General features: G+C 27.3%; 2 protein-coding genes across 4 annotated transcripts in view; both read left to right on the top strand.

The window, feature by feature from the left end:
* LOC100198323 (peroxisomal ATPase PEX1) overlaps positions 1-957 on the top strand; it is a 41583-nt gene extending 40626 nt beyond the window's left edge. For all 3 annotated transcript variants that reach the window (XM_065792175.1, XM_065792176.1, XM_065792177.1), the window contains one exon: positions 750-957. In XM_065792175.1, coding sequence (XP_065648247.1) covers positions 750-819 — 70 coding nt within the window. In that variant the 3' untranslated portion in view covers positions 820-957. The remainder of the gene's footprint in view (positions 1-749) is intronic.
* Positions 958-4105: 3148 nt separating this feature from the next.
* LOC100211353 (zinc finger CCHC-type and RNA-binding motif-containing protein 1) lies at positions 4106-19861 on the top strand. Its single transcript, XM_065792174.1, has 6 exons — positions 4106-4315; positions 6464-6492; positions 6567-6678; positions 7102-7209; positions 7463-7578; positions 18912-19861. The coding sequence occupies exons 1-6, from the start codon at positions 4232-4234 to the stop codon at positions 19195-19197; spliced, it is 735 nt and encodes a 244-aa protein (XP_065648246.1). The 5' UTR covers positions 4106-4231; the 3' UTR covers positions 19198-19861.
* The last annotated feature ends 6061 nt before the right edge of the window (positions 19862-25922 follow it).

Genomic DNA, 25922 nt, shown 5'->3' with positions numbered 1-25922 from the left:
TTTTTACAACAGAGAAACTATGCAGATTCATGAAGTTGATATTAACCTCTCAGCCGGAAGTATAATGGTAAAACAACTGATGTTTTTTGTTCTCATTAGATAATTTGTTCTGGTTAGTTTATTAAACTCTATACTTAGTTTCTAATGTTTTAATTATTTTTACAAAAAACACATCACTTGGCACTTGGAAATTCTTTTAAGAATAAAAAAGTTCTTTAATATTGTTAGACTTAAGACTTTTACCTTTTCTAATAAAATTTTCTAATAATAAATAATTCAACAACTTCTAAAATAGAAGCAATTCAACAACTTCTAACAAAAGTTGGCATAATTTTTTTATATTTTCATGTGCTTTTGCCCATAATTTTATGTAAAAACAAAAAACAAAAAATTAAACAAAAATGTATCACTTTTTATCTCATGAAAATAAAATTATGTTGAAAAATACTTAAAAATGTACAACCACAAGAAAAAAGAACTATTTTTGTAAATTTAAACAAATTCAATTTAAAATCACGATTCCTGGTAGCTGTAATATTTTTCATATAACTTTTTTTCTTTTCATCATTTTTATTTATCCTTTCAATATTTTTCATCTTTTTTTAATAAATTTATAAATAAATGCAAGTTTTTAGAATACAGAGTTTCTAGATTAAAAAAAAAAATAGTGTGACACACCCTATTTTGAACTTAAATTGTTTATGAAAATCATGTTTTAAAACTTAAACAAAATTGTTTTTGATTTTTAGATTTACGGAATACCAATCTTCTCGATGTGATTACAGATCAAAAATAGAACAAAAAGTTACATTGGCTTAAGCAGTTATTTATTAAAATAGATTCAATATATAATTTTTTTAAATCAATTTAGTTGTTTATTAAAGTTATAATGATTCTTTGGTTTCTTATTGTACATTTTATTTTGTTTATTTTTACGATCTTATCAGTATGTTGTAAGCATGGTTTATTACTCTTTGCTTTATTATAGTATTTATCATAAATAGGAATAAGTAAATATATCAAAAGGGGGCCACTAATATAGTTAGACATTTAAAAGTTTTGATTATGAACTTGTGTTTTACTGTTCTTCAAAGTGCTAGTGCTCAATTGTGGCATGAAGAAGTTGCTGTGAAAGTTCCAATTAGTTTTCCTTTAAAATATTCTATTGAATCTAAAAAAACATTTATTGATTGTGTTACTATATCTTGAAGTGCACCACACTGAACCACACTGCACCACACTGCTGGCCAGTCAACTTGAACATACAAGACTAAGATTAAACAATCAAATGTTTTTGTTTTTTTGCACACCAATTTAATTTGTAGGTCAATTTAAAGTCATTAAATTAATCTGCAAAATTCAACTTTTTATACAAATAATTTTTTAGATTATATATAAAAAAAAAATTTTATTCTATTTATATTATTTAAATTTTTTGTTTTTTTACTGTATCAAATAAAACTTCTTATGTTTAGTATCAAATAAAACTTCTTATGTTAAAGTTTTTTGAATGTTGGTTGCTAAAGTTAAAAACATCGTCTTCAAGATTTTTATTAATTTTTTAGTAATTTATTAAAGAGTTGTTTTTTTAATTTAAAACTTTTAACTAAATTAGGATATTTTTAACTAAATTATACAAATTATACTGTTTGTTACACAACATTAAATCAACTTCTTTTTAAATTCTTCCATTTAAATTCATAGGTAGAAGAAAATATGCAATTTTTTTTTGTAAAGGTTTTTTTTATTAAAGACTTATAACTAAATTAGGATATTTTATACAACTTTATGAAGCAACTATTTCTTCCATTTTAATTCATAAATTTTTGGTAGAAGAAAAAAGACAGCATTGCTTGAAGTATTTACAATTGTATAAATTTTTTCTTATAGCAATTACAGTAGGGTGCAGTAAGAATTTTAGTTTTTCTAAAAGCATAGGAAAAATATGTATTCTTTTTTAAAATTAAATTTTAGAAGGGGATTTCTTAAAAACAATTTAGATTTACCTAAGTAAATCTAAATTGTTCTATAAATCTAAAAAAGTCTACCCCATAAATGGCATAGCTTTGAATGTGCCACTAATCAAGTGAACAAACACAACACTACTATTTTAATACATAATCTTTCAAGTATTATTCTTTATATATATGACTATATAAGTCTATACAAGTCGAAATTAAAAGTCAATATTTTCGAGACCGTATTTTCAAGACTGTTTATTGCTCTCGCCTCCAAGAACTAAGCATGATTTCATAAGATTGTATTGTTGCGGTAACAAATAAGCATCTTCAGAAATCTTTTTAGCAGGCTTATCCAGATAAAAAGGTTGAATTTAGGATAAAATGATCAAGGTACTGGTTACCAGGCTCTATGCTCACAGTAATGTGTTGTTCATTAATAATAATTGCATTTAACTTTGAATCGTTTATCATTTGAATAATTTATCATTTGAATCATTTGTCATTCCTTGTTGAATCTTACTTTTCATCAAAGTAAATACTAATAGTATCAGCATTTGAAAGTTATCATTTACCTCAAAATTTAATTTTACATAAGAATACATCTTCTAAGCCTAAAATATCTCTAGGGTACAGAGACATGGAAGGTTTTAGTTTTAACTTAAATATTTTTGTAAAAAATCTTGCCCTAAAGCTATTGGCTATTAAGCCAATACCATCGGTATTGGCTTAATAGCCAATACCAATGCATCAGAAAATGCCGATTAATTAACCGATTCCATTGGCCGATTAATTGGCCAATAGTTAAGCTAATTAATTAGTTTCTGGTTACCAATAGCATAGGCTAGTAGGTCGAATCACTTCTGACGAATAGGTACATGTTAAATATGTAATTTAAATCCTTAATATTGTTATAATACCCTTAAATAAATGCATTAAACCTATTATTAGCCACAATCGGCATTATCCGATGGCACATCACTACTTATTAAGAAAGTTTATTTCTTTTGGGTAAAGATGTGTGTTGTGATTTGTTTATTGTTTTTTTTTTTGTTTTTTTTTGTTGGTGCAACCTTTGTTAAAATTAATTTGAATTCTTTAAAAAATTTTAAATTTAAAAAGTTAGAGAAGATGTAAATCAAAAGGAGAGTGTAAATTTGCTGGATTTCGATTTACATTTTTCTCTGATTGTTTTACAAGCCTGATGTTTTACAAACAATAAATATTTTTTTTATTTATACTGGAGAAATAAACTCAAAATAATTTCTTTATAAGATGTGAGCTATTTTGTATTTACTTTGTAGTGTAGTGGCCAACCTTGATCAGCAAGATTTCCTTTTGGGAGGTCAAAGTTGCAGTTTTGACAATCCTATCCTAAAAAAATATATGTAACCAAAATCATGCTAAGTAAAAATTGTGTTATAAATAATAGTTTTGCATTAATGAAAAATTGTTGGAAGGTTCCATAAGTATTGTACAGACTCAGTAAATAGTTTTTTAAAGATAAATTAGAAACATTTTAATTCATTTTTATGTTAAAATTTAAAATACTGCTTACTAATTTTTTTTTTATATTCAATAGTCAAAAATTGTTTAAAATATATGCATAAATAAAATATATGTATATATAACTTATGTGCACATATAAGTTATAATTTTAAACAATTTTTAATATATATAATTTTTGGATTTAATAGTTATAATATTTTTTCTTCGTTTTTACAATAAATGGTCTTTCATTGAGGTCATCCATTGAGGCCTTCCATTGAGGTCTCCCATTGTGGGTCTCCCATTGAGGGTCTTCCTTTGAGGGTCTTCAATAGTGTTACCACTATTTTAATGTTTCAGGAATTATTTTAAGTAATAAAGTTAACAAATGTTGCAAAAAATAAATAGTTTATAATTGTAATAAATGTTTTATAACTGTAACAAGTGTTTTATTTTTATAAATATTTAATACTTTGTAATAAATATTTCATAGTTGTACTAAATTTTAAATCATTTCCATATGTTTATATGAAAATAAAAACTTATAAAAATAAATAAATATGAAAATAAAAAAGTTTTACAAATAAATATAATATTATAATATTTAAATTCAAAAAGTCTTGTTGAGTAATGTGTTAAAAAAACTTTTTTTCAAAGTGACAATAAAAAGTTACAAAAAATCAAAGTAATGTTGACTATCATTATTTTCTTGATATTTCTTACAAACTGGAATTGATCTTTACTTCTTACAAACTGGAATTGATCTTTAAATTGGATTGTACAAAATGAGTGGAGGATTAGCCCCCAGCAAAAGTACTGTTTATGTTGGAAATTTGCCATTTTCATTGACTAATAATGATATTCACAAGGTAAGAAGAGTTTTCAATTTTTAAAACTTCAAGATTACTTTCTTCTAAAATATAGGAGGGGTGTTGTAAAATAATTTTTTATTTTACAACACCCCTCCTAATTTTTAGATCTGTTACAGATATCTTGACAGCTATTAAGTAATAGAAATCAGGTAAAATAAAAATTTTTGAAAAATTGGCAAGATTATTTCATGAAAAACAGGGTTGAAAAAAAAACAGTTTTTTCAAAACAAAACAAAAAAACCGTGGGTTTTTTTAAAGGGAAAAAAAAAACAATGTTCTTTTGGTTTAACTTCCATTTTCTTAAATAGAGCTTCAAAAAGCTTCTAAAGAAAATGAAATTTAAACTAAAAAAATGGTTTTTTATTTTTTAAAAAGAATATTTAGTTAAATTTTCATTTAAGTATGAAAATTCAACTAAATGTAATTTTACTTGAGTGAAATTCTTACTCACAGCGAAATTCTTACTTTCAGTGTTGACCAGATGCTTTGCTATTACTTTTTGTTGGATATGTTGTCACGTTATAAATTTAAATATTTTTTGAGTTGATAATTGATAAATTTTGAATCTTTGAACAATATTTGCTGACTTCTTTCAAGTATAACATCTAAAAAATATTTGATATAGTATTGACTAATTATGGTGATCCCCTTTTAACATATATCCCAAATGAATGAGACCTCCAGTTTTGAATATAATTGTCTTTCAAACCTGGGATGTCTTACATTTTTTAGCGACATTTACATTCACTAACTTAACTAGCAACAGCTGACTTGTGTTTGATTTATTTATATATCATATATATTATAAATAAAACCACAACTTATCCCCTGTAACAACATCATGTAGTCTTTATAAATTGTTTCTGAATGGGGATAAATGTTTCGTATGTCTCAACTTTGTCTTTTTGATTTTGGATGGTTTATTTGTGGGATATCCATCATGATGTGCATTTTCTTTAGAATGCTGTGATCAACACAGTTGTTTGTAAAACTATTAGTTAGTGTCAGGCCATCAATTGTATCACATACTGCATGAGAGTTTACATCAATAAAAGCTTGCAATTGCTTGATAATTACACCTTTTTAATGTTCTCGGTTTTTTCTGAGAAAATAACTTTATCTCTCTTAATATAATGACAATTAGATGAGATGGTATTTTGATTCACATTCGAACATTGAAAATATTTTTGCTTTTAACTTTATGTAGATTTAAGATTATTAAGATTATATAAAAATTATTTCATTATTAATTGTTTAATTTTATTATTACACACTGTTTTTAATACCGTTTATTCATAAATACTATTCTATTTTAATTCATCAAAGTTTGTAATTTGTTAAAAATCTTAGTTTATCAATATTTGTCATTATTTAACATTCTATAGAGAAAGTTTAAATTTGCTGCTTATATAACTTCCATCAGTTTAACACTCCATTATCAGTTGTTTCTCACCTTTAGGTATATGAGCCTGCTAGTTCAAAAAGTTCTTGTAATTCCTTCATCAGAAGCTGGCGCACTTAACAATTCTTTACAGCCATTTATAGGCTTATTAAAAGATTTGTATTACTTATGTTTTTTCCGAAACTTTTTTGATTATAACTTAGGTTTTAATATAGTAGAAAAACATTATTTTTAGGTACATGACACAATCAATAACTCGATTTTCTCAAAAAGTGGAGATAATTCTTATCTCGCGATCTATTACCATTATTTGGTCAATTTTTGAAAATTATGAAATAAGACTGGGAAAGACAATATTTGAGTAAAAATTCTTTATTGTTCCAAAACCCAAAGATTTTAGATTATTAATTTTTTGGAAGCATCTTTATGCTATTAAATAATTATATTTATATTAAACATTTACATTAAAAATCTAGTTAAATTTGTAAACTTTTTTTACTTCTTTTTTTAAAATTTTTTGGATCAGATATCCAATTTTTCTGATTTTTTAAACCAGACCAAAATTAAATTATCTGGTAATTCAGATTTTTTTGCTTACCCCTGTTTAGACCAATCAACTCAAATGGACAGTCAAATCGAGTTCTAGGTTGGATTTTGGTTTGACTACATATGCACATATGCAATGAAGGAAGTAATTTGGATTTAAAATAATATATATTTTAAATGTTTGTGTTTTTATTTAGGTTTTTGAGAAATTTGGAAGAATTGCCAAGTAAGTTTGGTAAGTTATTTTTAAAATCCTTGTAAAAATAGTTTCTTATTTTTGATCTGTTATTTATAATTTAGAGTTACTGTTTTGAGGGATCGTGTTAGTCGTGAGAGCAAGGGTGTTGCATTCGTTCAGTTTATTGAACGTGCTTCCGCTATTAATGCTTGCAAAGAAGTGAACCAAAAACAGGTTTTAATTTTTTTTCTATGAATTTAACCTAAAGTAAAACAATTCTTTAAAAAAATTTTATTTTATCTTGAAAACAGAAAACAAGTTGCAGAGAAATCAGTGAAACATTTTATGTTGAAATAAAATATTAAAATTATAAAATATATCTCACATCTCATTACCATATCTCACATCTCACACATGTCATTACCATATCTCACACATCACACATCTCATTACCATATCTCACACCTCACTTATCTCATTACCATATCTCACACATCTTATTACCATATCTCACACCTCAAATATCTCATTATCACATCTCCACCCCACATGTCACATTACCATATCTCACATTTCATGCGTCTCTTTGTTATATCTCACATGTTTAATTATCACTATTTGTTAATTTCTGAATGCAATTGCCAATTTATTTCTTAGTTGTTTGAAAGAAAAATTAAATGCGTAATTGCAAAGGATAATGGTAGAGCAGCAGAATTTATAAAGAAAAAGGAGTATCCTGATAAAAGCACTTGTTATGAATGTGGTGTATGTGTTTTTATATTATTAATGTTTGACTTATTTTTTTCTACTAAATGTTATCTAGTGGTTGATATCATGTTAATAATACATATGTGTGCTATGACATAATACATTATTTTTAGGTATGCATGTATGGATAGTCATACAGAAATAAATTAATTTAAAAATTATTTAATAAAATATTTATAATATAAATATAGTTTATAATATGCTTTAACATAAGCTACCCTTAAAAAGCATTGCACAATTTTGTTTTAAGGAGGAAGGTCACTTAAGTTACAAATGTCCTAAGAATTTGCTCGGTGAAAGAGAAGCTCCACCAAAAAAAGAAAAAAAAGAAAAAAAGAAAATTAAGTTAATAGAAAACCAAAAAAGGTTTGTAAACATTGAATCAAAATTTTTTCAATTTAAAATTGTGTGACAACAGTTCTATTTTAACAAATTTAACATAAATATTTTTTAAATAAGTAAACATTTTAATTGCAACAGTTAAAGTGTTGTAGGGTCACACTTTTTTTGTCGAAATGATACACATTTGCAGTTAAGAATATTTGTTTTATTAAACAAGTTTTTAATGAATTATTGCTTCATAATTAGCACATTAAATTCATCAGAGTTGCTGTTATCTTAATTTAATTAAAACATAAATTTAACTATTTTACAATTAATTTAGTTTATATAAGTTTAATTTAATTAAAATTGTTTAGTTTAATTAAAAATCTTTTTTGTAGCTTTTCTTTTTTTTTTTTATTGTTACATACATTAAACATGTTACATAGCACATTAAACATATTACATAGCACATTAACCATGTTACATAGCACATTAAACATGTTACATAGCACATTAAACATGTTACATAGCACATTAAACATGTTACATAGCACATTAAACATGTTACATAGCACATTAAACATGTTACATAGCACATTAAACATGTTACATAGCACAGGCTCATTAAACATGTTACATAGCACAGGCTTATTAAACATGTTACATAGCACAGGTTCATTAAACATGTTACATAGTACAGGCTCATTAAACATGTTATATAGCACAGGCTCATTAAACATGTTACATAGCACAGGCTTATTAAATATATTACATAGCACAGGCTCATTAAACATGTTACATAGCACAGGCTCATTAAACATGTTACATAGCACAGGCTCATTAAACATGTTACATAGCACAGGCTCATTAAACATGTTACATAGCACAGGCTCATTAAACATGTTACATAGCACAGGCTCATTAAACATGTTACATAGCACAGGCTTATTAAACATGTTACACAGCACAGGCTTATTAAAAATGTTCCATAGCACAGGCTCATTAAACATGTTACATAGCACAGGCTCATTAAACATGTTACATAGCACAGGCTTATTAAACGTGTTACATAGCACAGGCTTATTAAACATGTTACATAGCACAGGCTTATTAAACATGTTACATAGCACAGGCTTATTAAACATGTTACATAGCACAGGCTTATTAAACATGTTACATAGCACAGGCTTATTAAACCTGTTACATAGCACAGGCTTATTAAACATGTTACATAGCACAGGCTTATTAAACATGTTACATAGCACAGGCTCATTAAACATGTTACATAGCACAGGCTCATTAAACATGTTACATAGCACAGGCTCATTAAACATGTTACATAGCACAGGCTCATTAAACATGTTACATAGCACAGGCTTATTAAACCTGTTACATAGCACAGGCTTATTAAACATGTTACATAACACAGGCTTATTAAACATGTTACATAGCACAGGCTTATTAAACATGTTACATAGCACAGGCTCATTAAACATGTTACATAGCACAGGCTTATTAAACATGTTACATAAGAGAAATGTGAGATACATGTTGAAAGTTGTATGAAACAGTAATATGACTATACCCTTTAAAAAAAATTTTTAAATTGTTATACTTAAATAATTTTACATTTAGCAATTATATTGATAACACCTCAGCTATAAAAAATTTATTGTAATATAAAAATTGCAAAAAATTATAATTTTTTTTCAAAGTAAAATGAAACTTTGTAATAAATTGTGTTGTAATGTGCAGAAAAACTGTACAATATTATATTTATATTTATTAAATATTACAAAATTTCACCCTACTATATATATAATAGGGCACCCTAATATATAAATATATATATATATGTGTGTATATATATAACCCTTGGAATTAGGGTTGGCATTCGGCAATGCCGACCTAACTGCCGACCTGAAAGTATTTGAGGTCGACTTCGTTTTTATATTTATACTAAGGTGCTCCATAAATATATGATATGTTAGTAAGACAAACAAATCACCTTAGAGTGCTGTTTACTTGTAGAATGAAATAATGGAAACTAGAAGTAAAACAAGACATTGAGTTTTAGGCCAACAGCAACAACATAATGAAAATGAATTTGTGAGATTAAACAGCTGTTTGATATAGCTCATAAAAATGCAATGTCATTGGTTTTCATTGAGGAAGAAAAACAGTTTATACAACTGCAGAGAGAAGGTAATATTAAGTAAAGAAAGCACAGCACTGTCAGCACTGGAGGTTAGAATAGCCTTATGTTGTTTTTATTTCCAAGAAAGATATATATTATCCACTTAATTTGTGATGGGATAAATGATTGTATGGTGCTTTTGATGGTAAAGGCTGGATGAATGAGGAGCGCATTATTTATATTTTTACTAATTGTCCAGCATTTCAATCTGATGAAATGCAGTCAATACTAATATATCAACTTCAATCTCTGATGCAAGTCCATCAAACTTAGCTTCATTTGTAATGCCTTTATTTTGTAAACTTTTACCAATAATATAATTTTCCCCAGGAAATATTAGAGCCCTACCAAAAGCGTGGTCTAGGAAAGACTAGATCAATGAGGAAGTATCTAATAATATACTTATACTTTCAAGTATTGTGTTGCAGCTTACCCTATTCAATGTTGCAACTGTTTTATGTTCCAAACAGGGTAAGTTGCAACATTTTATATTGCTCAACAGAGACAAGTTGTGCAATTTTAAATTGTATCATCATTGTTAAATGAATATGTTTAAAAATTTAATTTATTTTATTTTTTTAAAAGAAAAAATCAAAGTAATTGGAAATAAATGTCTTGTATTTGCAAAATTGCGTTGCAACTATCCCCAGTCTCCCATAAATACTTTTCAAATCTGCTGTTCCTCCTCTCTTGCATGGTTCAGGTTTTGTTACCTCACCAAAAGACAATTGAATTGTTTGCTAAGAACTTTTCATCAATCTCATCTCTTGATTCCACTAATCACATCCTACCTGGTACAGCCGAAATACAGGTTGATCCAATGCTTGTCATTCATATCACTTCAGCTTCTGAATCTAAAGTGATTTCTTGTTTAGACTCTTCTAAAACTTGTGGTCTGGACAACATACCTGTTATAGTCTTGCAGAATTATTCTCCGGAGCCCTGTCTATACTTTCAAAACTATTTAACAAGTGCCTATATGAGTCTTGTTTTCCAGCCTGCTGGAAAGTGGCATCTGTTATCCCTATTTTCAAAAATTCTGGAGAGCGATCTGTCTTTTCTAACTACAGCCCATTAGTCTTCTTCCTATCATAAGCAAGGTTTTTGAGTCTTTAATTAACAAACACTTAATCTCTTATTTTGAATCTAATAACTAGGTTATTGCTCTTGACATTTCTAAAGCCTTTGATAAAGTTTAGCATGCTGGTCTTCTTATGGTTTATAAGGTAGCATTTTTAAGTTTATTGAATCCAGTATTTATTGATTTTTATAATTAATTTGTATGTACCTTTGATAACAAAAACATGAGATAAAATCTAAAATAAAGTTTATGTAAAACAATTACGAATAAAACATTTATGTAAAACAATTAGTCAATTAATCAAAAGAGTAAAAAAATAATCAAATCAATCTTAAAGATTTTTTTAATATGTAATTGAGAACTTGAAAGTTGTAATTAAGAAATTTAAGATGCAATTGAGAAATACAACATGTAATTTTGAAGTCACAATATGTAATTAAGAAACACAGCATGTAATTAAGAAATTTTAAGATATAATTGAGAAACCCAACATGTAAATAAGAAATTGCAATATCTAATTTGAAAAACATGCATTGGACATGCATTTTAATAAGTTAATAATATCAAATTTAGCATTTGTATGCACCAGCAATCCAGTAATACAGTAATGGAATTGAAAGATCATTGTGTTATTTGTCAATACACTATGAATAGAAAGTCTGTTATTAAATTGAATCCGTGCAAATATTCATTTCACCAAATTTGTTTAGAACCACTTCTGGAACAACCAGAACCACCTTCTCCAATTTGTAGACATGAAATACATACAACTGAAAAAGTTGAAAGAAAGCATTATGCTTTATCTTCATCGAATGATAGAAGAAGAGTAATTAAATGTGCTGAGTGAAATGACAATTGGGTGACTTTGGCGCAAACTTTAGGTGTCAATTATAAGACAGCATACAATTGGATCCGCAGCGGAAATTGAAATTTTATTGGAAGGGGTGGTATTAACCAAAAAAATTAACTGATGATCAAATCGAAGAAACACTAACATGGATTGAAAGTGACTGTCAGTTGACATTGGTGGCCATTAAAACAAGGATATTAAGACAATTTAATATTAGCATCAGCACAACTGCAAATGCCAATTACCTCGAAGGCAGACTATTTTCATTTAAAAAAGTGCACAAAGAGCCTACTACAATGAATAGTAATGAAAACAAACAAAAAAGAGCTGAATATGTTAGGAACATTAACAAACACATCACAAATGGTCAACAGATAGTTTGGTTGGATGAAACAAATTTTAATCTTTTTTGTAGAAAAAGGCAAGGACGTTTTTCGACAATAAAGATTAAAATTTGAACAGGGGAGAAGATCAGTAATGATAATGTTGGCTTTAATGATAATGTTGGCTTTGTTTAACCAGTGGGTTACATCCAGGAATCGTTTAGAGGATTTGGTCGCCGTAGCAGATAATGCTCCATGTCATGCTTGTTTGGAAAGGTTGTTTAAAAATTCACTGGCTCAGTTGTTACAATTAGGATGGTACAGCTCAATGTTAAAACCAGTGGAAGCTATCTGGTCCAAAATAAAAATAAACGTTAAAAATGTTGCATTCTACCTTTATTGCGGCAAAAAATAAAATAATAGGAGGTAATTGTACATGAGCTGTACAACATACAGCCGGCATTACGCAACGCTTTTAAATATGGAAGACATCCAAGTTGGTGCTTAACTGAATATTGCGCAATGATTTTTAATGACGTTGTTTAAGTTTAAGTTTTAAATTTTATGTAAATATTTTAATTATTATAATTAATTTTAATTTATTTGTGTTTTATTTATTATTCATCTGAAATCTCAATTAAATTTTTCACAAACAAAAATATATGAAAGTTTTAATTGACACCCAATAGGATTTTTCCAATTACCGCCTAAACCTCAAATGCCTTTTTTATGACTTTTCATATTTTATTGATATTATATTATTATTTCCAGCCTTAAATTAAAAAGTATATTAGGACAACAAAATTCAAAATACAAAGAACTTTGTATTCTTTATACTTTTCTCAATTACAACTTTTATCTTCTCAACTACATCTTATGATTTTTTATTTACAGCTTTCATGTTCTAATTTACATCTTATGTTTCTTAATTACAACTTTTAAGTTCTCAATTAAATCTTGAAAAAATGTATTTGCATAAAACCTGACCAGTTAGAAATGTTTTATAGAACTTTTTTGGCATTCAGATACCGAGATAACCGATATGATACCCATCCTGTGAAATGCGCCTTCACCAGAAACTGTGAATGTATTGCGGTCTACATTATCAGCAACCCACTGAGCAATAGATGACAGCCTTTCTTGTAAATTAACAATGTCATTTGCCTCAATGGCAGATTGTTTGAAGCGGAAGATTTCATCCAGTTTAACAGAGAACCCAAATTTTTAAAGATGAACAATTAGCCACTTAGAACCAAAAGATTTGCTGAATTAAACACCAATTCCAAACGAAATTGGAGATATTATTAATTTAGGTCTTGAAGGTTGCACGTTACATTGTAATATACTTATTTGTTTTAGTTTAGATGGAATTAGCAATTGAAAAAATGTCATTAAGCTACTTTGAACCCATGTTTTTGGATCATCTTTGCAATTAACTATATCATCTGTATTAGGGTATTCATCTTTATTATGAAGGATTTCCCTAATATCTGAATTAATAATCTTTGATGTTGCTCTAACTATATAATCAACTTATTTTATTGTCTTTTTCTTCATTTTATTAATAAGATAAGATGTCATATCTTTACAACTAACCACATTTGCTTGACCTTTTAACTCAGCAAAGAACATATGGTTACGGTAATGATCTTTTAATTTCTTTTTAAACTATTTGATTGAATATATGTTTTCATCATTTCCGTTAAGTTAGTACATCTTCTCATGAAGCTCCTTTAATGAGCACAACTCACTATCTGCGTTCATTTCTAACCAGTTACAAACTTTTTAAAATGATTCTGACATACATAGATCAAGGGGTCTTCTTTTTATATTTTATTTGGGAATTTGAGCCATCTAAAAATAAATCAATATATTTGCATCTACAAAATGCAGAATACCAACAATATGACTTAGGAGTAATCGTTACCAGAAGGAAGTTATAACTACAATGACCATGTAAACTAAAATCATATTTATGACTGTTATATTATTTGATTAATAAATGTACCTTTAATGATTTGAATTTCAATACTAAAAATAGTTTTTATTAGGAGTGAAAGAAATTCAAAATAAGTAAAATAAATTAGTAAATAATGTTTTTTTACCATTTAGTTTAAAAAATTAGGCGCAAGACTTTTTACACTTTAAATAAACATAAAGTACTAAAACAGTCATATAATTTTTATTTATTACTTGATTAATCATTTAATTATCATATAATTACTAATTTTTTACTAAAATGTTTCATAAAAATATAAAACTTTACAACATGCATGATTAACTACCATATAATATCAAATGTTTTAATGCCCATGTTTTCTAAAAAATTCATTTAATCTATATAACATTGCATTAAAGTAATAATCATATCTTATCTATTTTTTATTTTCAACCCACAGTTTGTATACAAATATGAATCAGCATTGAATTATCTTTCCAACAATACATGAAAAGTATATTTTTGAAAACAAAAATTTTGACTATAAAAATTGTTATCCCTTTTTAAATAGGTCTAAAAGTACACTTTCCGATGTTCCAATTGATGGGGCTTTTTTTTGGTGAAGCATCTTATGTTTATGTTTTTTTGTGCTAAGTCTTAGCTTTATAGTATTTTACTCTAGGTTGGGGTGATTTTTTTAGTTAATCCAGCGGATTATATGTTACATAGTAATAGTATAGTATATTGGCATTGATTTACCAATAAGTTCAAAAGGGTGTTCCCCAAAATTATTTGCACTGTTTTTTGATTTTTATATAGATATGACTTTCAAAAGTTTTTAAAAATATTCAGCAGTGTCCAATTACTATTTACTAAGAGTGACTCAAATTTCATTTACAAGTGGCAAATTTCATTTATGAAATTTTGGTACTTATAAATGAAATATATGCTTGTTGACAACATGAACTTATAAATGAAACTTTAAAGCTTTGTATTTTCTCTTAAATGGAAATCGAATTAGAGGATTTTTGTGCAACCTTTTTTTAACATTAAAGTCTTGTCTCAAATAACTTTGGATATTTGTTCTCCTCTCTCTTACTCTTACCTCTGCTTACCACAGATATAACAGCAGTCATGCAAGCCTGCAGTCACTACAACATCAATAAGTATCAGGGCAGCTTTGCTTGCAAAAACCGAACTCTGTCAGAACAAGCAAAGTTTTACAAAGTCCACGCCACTCTTAAAAAAAGAATATTCTTGGACTCTAAGACTGGCCCTTTCAAAATGTTATCCACTGTATGACATTTATGTTGTATATATTTACCTCTTTGTCTCACTATAAGCCACTATTGCAGTCAAAAAGTAGCCCATTGTGGTTACTACCGATTCTCCAGCCAACAGTAACACTGATGCTAATATGACTAGCATGTCTAACCAGACCAATCCAATGACTTTACAAACATCTACAGTAAAAACATGACAGTTTCAAATCAAATTAAATCAAATCGAAGTATATTCTGAATAAAATTGTTACATTAAGGATATTTACAAATAGTAATAATATAAGTAATATAGTATATAATTAATAATATAGTATATAAGTATATAATAATATAGTATATAGTAATAATATAGTATATAATATAACTAATAAGTAATAATATAAGTACTAATATAAATTAAACACCTGTCAAATTCTATAATATTAAAGATAGTGATAATAGTTATTATTATTATTATAGTAGGCATAATAAAAAGTAAATTTTATACTAAATAATAACAGTATAATAACAAAAACAATAGTATAATAGCAATAATAATTATAGCAATAATAACAACAATAATTATAGCAATAATAACAACAATAATTATAGCAATAATAACAACAATAATTATAGCAATAATAGCAACAATAATTATAGCAATAATAACAACAATAATTATAGCAATAATAGCAACAATAAGAATAATAATGTTTATTATAAAAATAAACTAAAATAATAACAATAAAAATAAAGAAATAATAACAATATATAAAATATTTCAAAATATATAAAATATCTTGGAGTATATCTTGATGAAAACCTATCTTGGTATAATCAACTGTATCATCTTAAAAAAAACTTACACGAGCTAACAGTATGCTTTCTCTAATTCGTTACTATGTTCCTATCTAAACTCTTCAAATGATTTATTCTTCTTTATTCTCTTCTCACCTTTGCTATTGTTGTATTGTTTGGGGTCAAAAAAGTAACTTTTTACTTAATAGCATTTGCTTGTTTACAACGCGCATCTATTAGAATAATGACGTTTTCACCAATGAGATCTGATATCCAAAAAAAAAAATTCTGAACTAAAAATCCTAAAACTCCTTGATCTTGTAAAATTTTACAACTGTCTTTTTGTGTTTGACTTTCTTTAAAATAAACTACCAAACTCTTTTTACATTTTTTTATTAAAACAAATGAAATTCACAATCATCACACCAGGAATACAGAAAATAGTAAGCTATACTCTTCTTTTTTCAACACAATTAAATATGGTAAGTTTTCCATAAAACAACAATGTATTTCCCAATGGAATCAGTGTATTCCTGCTTTAATAAAAAAAGTCTAAAAAATAATATCCCCTTGTTACAGATTATTTACTGCTCAACAGAATTCAATTTAAAAATATATTGTTGGAGTGTATTTTTTTTATAAATTCTGTACTGAAGTTGTCTTTGATATATAATTTCTTTAACAAACAATTGCTACATTTACTCTTATTATTATATTTGATTATTATCTATGATAATGTACATACAATTTATATTGTATTATAATTATTCTTAATATTTTGATACTTTATTATTGTTGTTATTATTTTATATTACTACTATAATTATTACATATATCATTATTATTTGTTTAACAAACTTTTCTTTTTTTTCTCTCTTATTTATATTTTTATGTTTTTTAGGTGTCACTTCATTGACTAGTTTGTAACCATATGAGTGACACCTAACCAAATTCTATTAATTTACGAGGAGCATTTGTTAATTTTTATTGGTGGAAAATAAAAAAAAATAGTGATATATATAATATATATAAAATAGTGATATATATAAATATAAATAAAAAATAGTAATAAAGAGAACACTAATAAAAATATTTTACATAAAAAAAGTATTAAAATAGTAAATTTAATAAAAGATAGTTAAATTAATATATAGCAGAAAAGAGAAAAATATTAGATAAAAAGAAGCTCGGAGTTAAGATTAAAATAATAATTTAAAGAAAGGTATAAAATTTATAAACAATATTTTTTTAAAATTAGTTAAAGAAAGCAGTTTGAATTTTAAAAACGATTTAAGAGGTTTTAGTTAGGAAGATTGTTCGATGTTTTTATGCTTTTATATTGTACGGATTTATAGCCGTAATGAACAGTTCGATAACTTAAGATAAAATAACTGCCGATAACTTAAAGTTGTAAGCAGATTGTAGGGTATAATAATAATTTTCCCGATATTTAAAAAAGTTAGTGAATGTAAGAGATTATTATTATTTTGGTCCAAAACAAATAGGCAATTTGATAGTTGAATAATCAAAAATCGAAATTAAAATAGTAGTCGTCAACAAATAACTTTCAAAAACCTTTTTCAAAAAACAACTCGCAATTATTAAAATCGAAAAAGACCTTGGCGTCATAAGGCCGGGTGAATAAAAAGAAAGCAATTGCTTTTACTCAGCATTTTATGCTTTTACTTAGCGTTTTTGGAATAATTTGCTCAGCTTTGCTTGAATAAAACTTTGAGCGATTTCGCTTAAATTTTTATTCACGTAAAGCTGAGCAATTACTCCAAAAACGCTGAGTAAAAGCAATTTTTTTTTTTTATAAACCCGGTCTATAATCTTTGACGACTAAAAATTAAAAAGTTGAACAACAACCTGAACGGCAAATCAAGTCCTTGGTCGGCTGGAAAAAGACCTCCGCAATCGGGGTATCGTAGAATTGCGCTCATTATATACAACTTACGCCTGCATCTTGAGTTTGCAATTCAAGCAAGCTCGAGATGCGGTCGGTCGTCGTTTCTAAAGCATGACATGGAAACACTGGAAATAGTGCAGCAGCGTGCAACAAAAACAATTACATTGGTTAAGCACTTATCATACGCTCAATGATTGTAAATATTGGATTAAGCGACTCTTGAATACCGATAGATAAGCAGCGAGCGCATTGACTGTTGAGAAAAAACGAAACCATTACATTGATCAAGAGCAGTTTTTTAAAAATCGCATTGTGCGTCACTGGAACGCACTCCCGAAAAACGCTGTCGATTCGCAGTGTCGATTTTTTCTAAAACTTTGTTTTCTAGCTATAGCTGCTTCGTATGTAGCACAAAATTTTCAGAACAGGGGGAAGGGGGGCCTGATGCTCCCTCTATTTGAAGATCTTTTTTATTCATTTTTGGCTTAGTTTTTGTTGTAACTTTTGATATGATCAGTTACTAAATAAATAAAGACATTTCTTTTTTATATTACATTAAACTTTTTTTTTTTTTTTTCATATTAAAATTGGTTAGATTATTTGTTATTTATAAGATTATTTTTTTTAATAATATTTCAAATTTGGTTTTATAATCAATTAAGAATGCATTCGATGCAACCACGTGAGTTTTACATAAACTTAATGCAGAAGCTAGAGCAGGTAAATGTAGAACTTAAGGACTAGATAAGCTTAACCCTCTAATCTTAACCTTACTTATCTCCCCAAATATTGGCGTTCGGAACATTCTGGAAGTGTTTATTCCTCTATATATTAACTTATGATATTAAATAGTCAAATAATAATATAAATGTCCGCATTTTTTTGTGTTTTGATGCTTCATTAAAAGTTTGCAAAATTTCTGCTTTATTAAACTTAATAGAATAGTGTTTTAGAAAAAAAAAAACGTTAACTTAAAGACTTTTTTTAAAGCTAATGTTATTTGTTTATTTCTTTAGAAAAAAACTTTTACAAGAGTACTACGAGGAAGACGACGATACTATGCTTGGAGAACAAGCGATTGAAAATGATGATGAATTGTTTGAATACAACTTGAGTCATGCCATTGAAGAAGAAGCTTTATCAGCTTTAAATCGTCCCGATAACGAACGCAAACGTGGTTTTGAAGGTGAAAGCAGTTTCACACCTGATAGTGAAGTAACCGTCGTCATTAAGAAAAAAATGATTAAGAAGTCGTCTTATTTTAGCGATGAAGAAGAAGAAGAAGAAGTAGATGATGGTTAAATTAAGTATTAACTTATGTTTGTGTAAAGTAATTGATCGAGCCAAGCATTGATTTTATTAAACAATAAAAAGATTTGATATCCTACATCTCCAACAGTTGGTAAAATCTTTTTGGTAACACATTTGATTATCCCTATATAAATTATATTAGGAATACCGATGTAATTGGCTGATAAAATTTACTGCTTACTCAGTAATCTTCCAGTTAGAGAAATAAAGAGCATGCAGCGTCAAATAGAAATTGGTTAGGTAAACAATTATATTATAGCTTAATAAGCTCTCTTAATAAGCAAAGATTTTAGATCGTTAACAGAACTTTTTAGTTTAGTAATACTATAATTGGAGAACAGTGAGACGATGCTTGTAAATCGTAACCGTAAAAAAATATATATCATGTTGACATTAGTTTACATCTTAAGTTATAGTATAACAATTTACATATAAATAAAAACCGAGCAGAGTAAAACTATGAATTTATCAATAAGCTAATCTAACTAGATGAATGACACGATATATATCATAGTAAACTATGAATTTATCAATAAGCTAATCGAACTAGATGAATGACACGATATATATCATAGTAAAGATAGCCACACAAGCTTACAAATGTAATACAAACTTACATTTTATGCTTATTAATCTACAGTAAATTTTATGCGAATTGTTTTAGCATTTTTTTGCATTTCTTCATCTATTTTTTGCATTTTATTATTTATTTTTATAAATGTAGAAAAATTGCGGCTCCTAAAAAATAAAGTTTTTGATTGCTACACATACAACCATACCACTATACTTATATACCATATGTACCACATACATACCGCACGTACCACATGCGGTACGTGCGGTATGTATGTGGTATGTATTTGCGCAATGGTCTCTCGTATATTAGCAACTGTCTTTTTGAATATTTGAAAGTAAGAAAATATATAAATGTGTCTGTTTTGCTTATTTTTGCATTTACTTGGAACAATACAAAGTTTTTGGTTGCTATTTTGTCAATAGATTCTGTACTTATCCCTCCATATCCATTATTTATTATAGATTGTACATGAAGACATTTTACTTTTTTTCCTAACAAGTTGTTTTCTTTATTGGACAGTCATCTGATGAGTAAACACTTGTGCTAATGTTCTGAAAAATTTCTTGCACAATTGAGATTGAGAACTCAAACTTAAATGTACCCTACTAAAAGTCATATTTCAAAAATCTTGCATGAAAGCAGTTCTTTTATAAAACAGCGCAAGTTCACGAAGAAAATAATCAGAAAACTGCGAATCTTTTAATATAATGTTTTCATTATCAGAAGACCCTTAAAGAAATTTATCAATAACTATACAGCAACTTAGTCTTCGGACAAACTTCACACTTAGGATAATAAGGGTAAAGACTCAAATGGCTTAAATTATACATTGGCATGCTGATACCGATTTATCTCCTTATCTAATAGAGGAGTGAAACAAAATTAGACTTTTTGTGGTATAACATTCAAGTGCCTATTACAGCATAGCTAATACAGTATGACAACAATTAAAAACTTCAGGAAAATTTGTAAATTAACAAATCAAAATTATCTTTACCTAAAGTTTTATTGTTGATCACTTTTACGTTACCTATTCTATATTAGATTTTTTCATTATTGTTATCAAATTGTAACAAAAAAACAATATACCATATACATATAAACAATATTTTTAATTTTGCAACTTCACTAAAATGGTAATAAAGTATGATACTGTGTTATTTAGATATTTTTACTTTTTCTGTCTTCCTAATTGACGAAGCACTTAAGGCTTCTCTCCAATTATTGTAAAAATACGAGTCCATAAAGCTTAGTGTAGACAAACAATGTCTTGAACAAGACTCAAGTGTCTCGAAACAGTAATATTAATGGTAACGTCTACTAAATGTTAACAGTTAATTAAAATGACTTAATACTAAACTACTAGAGTAAAACCGGGTCAAACCGCACACTTAACAATAAAAATTAAATAACTTTTTTATTTTTCTTATATTTTTTTTTTTATTAGATAGGTAATAAAAAAACTACATAAAATAATATAAATATATGTTGAAAAAAAAAAAATTATCGAAAAAATTGTGCGGTTTTAGGCGACATTCTGATAAAACCGCACACTTGAGAAAACATTGAAATTTTTAAATTTTAACTTTTTTTTATTATTTTTTTTTAACATAACTTATATTTAGGAAACCATATTAAAGTTTTCACATTTTTTGCAACAATAATATTCAGTTCCAACTACATATTTCTTTGGTAAACATGTTTCTTTGCACAACCGTTCTCGACACATCGAGTTTTCGCATTGCAACATTTCTATGTGTAACTGTACTCAACACTTTTTAAATTTTACAACTTTTAATCGTTTGGCTGCTGGTACTTGTTTTTCATTATTGTTTGCTGAGGTTGCTCAACATTATTATGCTCAGGCATTTGAGTACTTGGCATAGAGATTAGCAACTTTCACAGCTTCCTTTGTTGCTTTTTCTTTATCTTTTTGTTTGAGGAACTCAATCACATTTTCTTTGAAAATACATTTTCCGCCAAGTTTTGACATGTTGCACTGCTTTAATTTCTTAACATGCGATTGATTTCTTGTTTGAAAAAACTGCTTCAACTCTCGATACTGTTTTTGCAACGCTCAACACATGCTTGATACTATCAAAACTTGAAGCTGATGTAGTTGAGAAAGATGGTAATTGGTGTGTAGTTGGAGTAGGTGCTGCGGCGACTGTTGAAGATGATGAAGCTGTATCTGAGTAAAATTGTGTAGGTGCTGCGGAGGTTGCTAAAATTGATGAAGGTAGATTAAACATTTGTGTGATTGCTAACGCCTTACGATTTATGTTGTTTTTATTAAGTGGAAATAAGCCAGTGTACAAGAAACCAGCGATTGAATGCGAGCGTGTAAAACATTTACTACTCTCGTACAGCAGTTTGAGCAATGGTGGAAAATTTTGTTTATCTAAATTCTTACATTTTGAGTCTTTGTAATACTTTGTAAGAATTTCTTTCCATACTTGTTAGACATGACAATAGATACTTTTATCCAATGGTTGTAGAATATGTTAAGAATGCTCTGGTAGACAAATCAAGATTATGTTGTATTTTTTGCGCAGCAATACCTCTTCTAAAGTTATGTGATTTGTATGCCCATCTAATACTAAAATATAAATACCACCAATTTGATCAGTTTTAGGTATAAATACTTCTTTCAGCGATTTAACAAACGTATCGTGCTCCGTCCAACCTGACTTTGATATTGAATATTTGGTTCAATTTCAAAATCAGGTTGAATATTCACCTTTTGCCCAATCAGGACGAAAGTTTCTTTTGGCTTTGTATATCACAAATGATGGTGCAAAATGGCCCTTAAGCGTTGAAGCAATTGTTTGCAGTGAATATAATAAATTTTTTCATTGTTCCCAGTACGTTTAAATACAGGTCTTGTCCCTTTTCAAAACACTACGGTTGTTTTGTTGTTGTTACTTGTGCAATCTTTGAGCGTTAACACTGGAACGCCATGTTTGAATGCAGTTTTTCTCAGCGATGTTTTATTTTCTTTCATATCATTTAATGCGGCTAGTACATCATCTTTCCTGTATGCTTTTGTTTTTTTGTTGACATTTTAAAGTGAGTGAGTTATATTGAATTGAGTGAGTGATGGTTATTTTGAGAAATAATATAATAATTAGTTTTTAATGAGTAAGAGATGATTAAATAAATAAATTACATTATAGTTTATTTTTAATTAAACCAGAATTAACACTAAGTTAATTGGATAAATATAGGCGCTCAGTCACTTGCAAAAGATTAAATTAAGTAATTAATCGAGTGTGCGGTTTTATTAGGAAAATGAGTTTTTTTTACTTTTTTGATTTTTAATTAACTTTTTGTTCTAGCTACATAAAAATTATACTATCAGAATTAAAATTAAATTTCCAACAAGATAGTGCTAAAACTATTTTTATATCAGTTTCGGTTTAAGCGCTATTTTGTTCGCAACGATAAAAAGTATATATAAAATTTTGACTCCCAGTTAAAGTTGTATAAAAAAAGAAAAAAATGGAGTTGAATCGGCATATAATTTTATCAGTTCAAATAAAGGAGATAATTCTGTATTTGAATCTATTTTTATTTTTATAGCTTTCTATTCACTCACTGACGAGTCCGCATTTTTTGATTTTTTGATTTTTTTTTTGTGGAGGCCAAAACTTCACAGCGCTTTTTGAAGCAATTCTTTTGATCGTACAGCCCTGAAATTTTACAAATAATCTTTTGCCGACTAACAATAGCTATATTTGTTACATTTGGTTCAATAAGTATTTTAGATTTACGATGCCCCACCTCCCCGTTGGTTAGATCTAGAACTCCGAAAAAAATATCGGAAACCGAGAGGGCATCAAAAAGTGTTAAGTATCAATATAAATTTAATTAAAAATTTTTCAAATATTCCACTTGTTAATTTCAGACAAATAAAAATGCGTCCAAAAAAGAACAAATACATCAACCGAGAAGAAGACCCAACCAACATTTAAATTAATAAAAAAAAATATGCTCCAAATATTTTTGTTAATTTTTATATACATAATTCAAAATAAATTTTTATTGAATATTAATCATAATCAATAAGTGTAATAATTCAATTTTATCAAGACTAAAAAGTAGAAAATAAAATAAATAAATAAAACTTTTTAAAAATAGCTTTCTATTCAATCGACTAAAAAGTAGAAAATAACTTTTTTCTGTTTCTGGTACTCGTGGAAATCATGTACTTAGGTAATAATCACTTTTGTAAAGCCAATACTGGAAGACATTGAAGGCAATTCATGTACGTATGTAAACAAACAAACTCATCGAAGTAAAGGAATAGAAAGTTTGGCGCCTTTTAAGTCAGATGCTTTCAAAATCAAATTCGTTTTAAATGTAATAAAGCTAAAGGCGCCAAACTTTCTATTCCTTTACGATGAGTTTGTTTGTTTACATACGTACATGAATTGTCTTCAATGTCTTCCAGTATTGGCTTTACAAAAGTGATTATTACTAAGTACATGATTTCCACGAGTACCAGAAACAGAAAAAAGTTATTTTCTACGTTTTAGTCGATTGAATAGAAAGCTATTTTTAAAAAGTTTTTTTTAATTATTTTTTTTTCATAGCCACATCCGTTAAGTTTTTATTTGATAATATCGATCAGTGTGCGGAATGATACGGTGTGCGGCTTGACCCGGTTTTCTCTATAAAAACAATTTAGCACCGACGTAATTCAAATTTAATCAATCTTTTATTCAATTAAAACTTTTATATGCTCTCAATCAATACTTGAGTTTATTACTAATTTTTTTTTTTTCTAACCGCAATTTAAATGATTGTTTCTAACTGTTTATTAAAATAACTTATGCAATGAATAAATTAGTAATAACGTGAGTTATGCAACAAATTAACTGATGTCTGATCCGGGCGCGACATTTCGTTCGCGAAAAATTTTGAGTTAAAATTTTTTAAATTAGACGTTTTTCTATTATTTATTTTACCATTAGGGTTTCAATGAAATTCAACGGGGTTCAATGAAATTTCCCGGGAATTTGTTTAAGCATATTTTAACTATTATTCTTTTTTTATATTTTTACTATTATTCTTTTTTTAAAACTAATTAACTGTAAAAGTATTTTTTAAAATTAATTTATAAAATCTTATACTTAAATATGTTAAGCGTCTTGCGTTATTTTATTGGAGTATTTCCGCGTGTTTTATTGGAGTATTTCTGCGTGTTTTAGTTTAAAATAAAGAGTGTATAGGACTTTTTTATAAACACTAAATTGTTTCATTTGTGCGCTTACTAAGATCGTTGGTGAGTTTTCTAAGAAACATAACAAACTGAATTTACTTTTTAAACGTAAATAAAAAAAAAATAAACGGGTATTGGTTTGAATTATTAAAAACTTTTTGTTAAAATTGTTTGAACTATAAAATAAAATTGTTAACAATTTTAAAACAATTGAACGGCCTAGACCTCTTCGGCCAAATTACTGTTTACAGTATTTTATTAAAATATATAAATTGAATAGCGTATTTTTGAAAGAAGCGAAGTCCATTTTTTCCAGAACTTTTTCAACATTCGAATTCTTTATCGAAAAAGATACAACTCTAACTAAACATGAATGAAAAAAAAATTTGTTCATCAGCTTTATTTACTCAATTTTTTATTTTTCTTAAAACATATAAAATGTGGCTTAGCTGCTTTTATAAACACGCACTTCAATTTAATAAACAAATTTTAAAAGTTACAGAAAATCAACTGATGATTAATTGATTAAAAATGACAACTCAAAGTTTTTAATTTTATTGACGCTAAGCTAATAATCTTTCGAAACTAAAGCTAAAGTTTAAATCTTATAATTAACATTTTATTAACTATAGATTACTGATAAATCAAAATGTAAGAAAAAAACATCAAAGTTACAGTTGTACTAGTGTAAATAATAATTGTATTTATAATCTCAACGAAAAAAATTTGTACTTCTCTGTCAATTTATCAAATTATTCAAAATGGAAATGTTAATAGATCTTCAACATTAAAAAAAAAAATCAGAGAGTTTCTAAGGCTCATGAATTAAAAAATGGTACTTTTTAAATGTAATTTCTTGTAAATGTGTCCATTTTATTTCTGGATGCTTACGCAACGGTACCGTTGGCGAAACGT

This window comes from Hydra vulgaris, chromosome 03 (assembly GCF_038396675.1).
Source record: "Hydra vulgaris chromosome 03, alternate assembly HydraT2T_AEP".
NCBI lineage: Eukaryota > Metazoa > Cnidaria > Hydrozoa > Anthoathecata > Hydridae > Hydra > Hydra vulgaris.
This window is presented reverse-complemented; position numbering and strand designations above follow the sequence as displayed.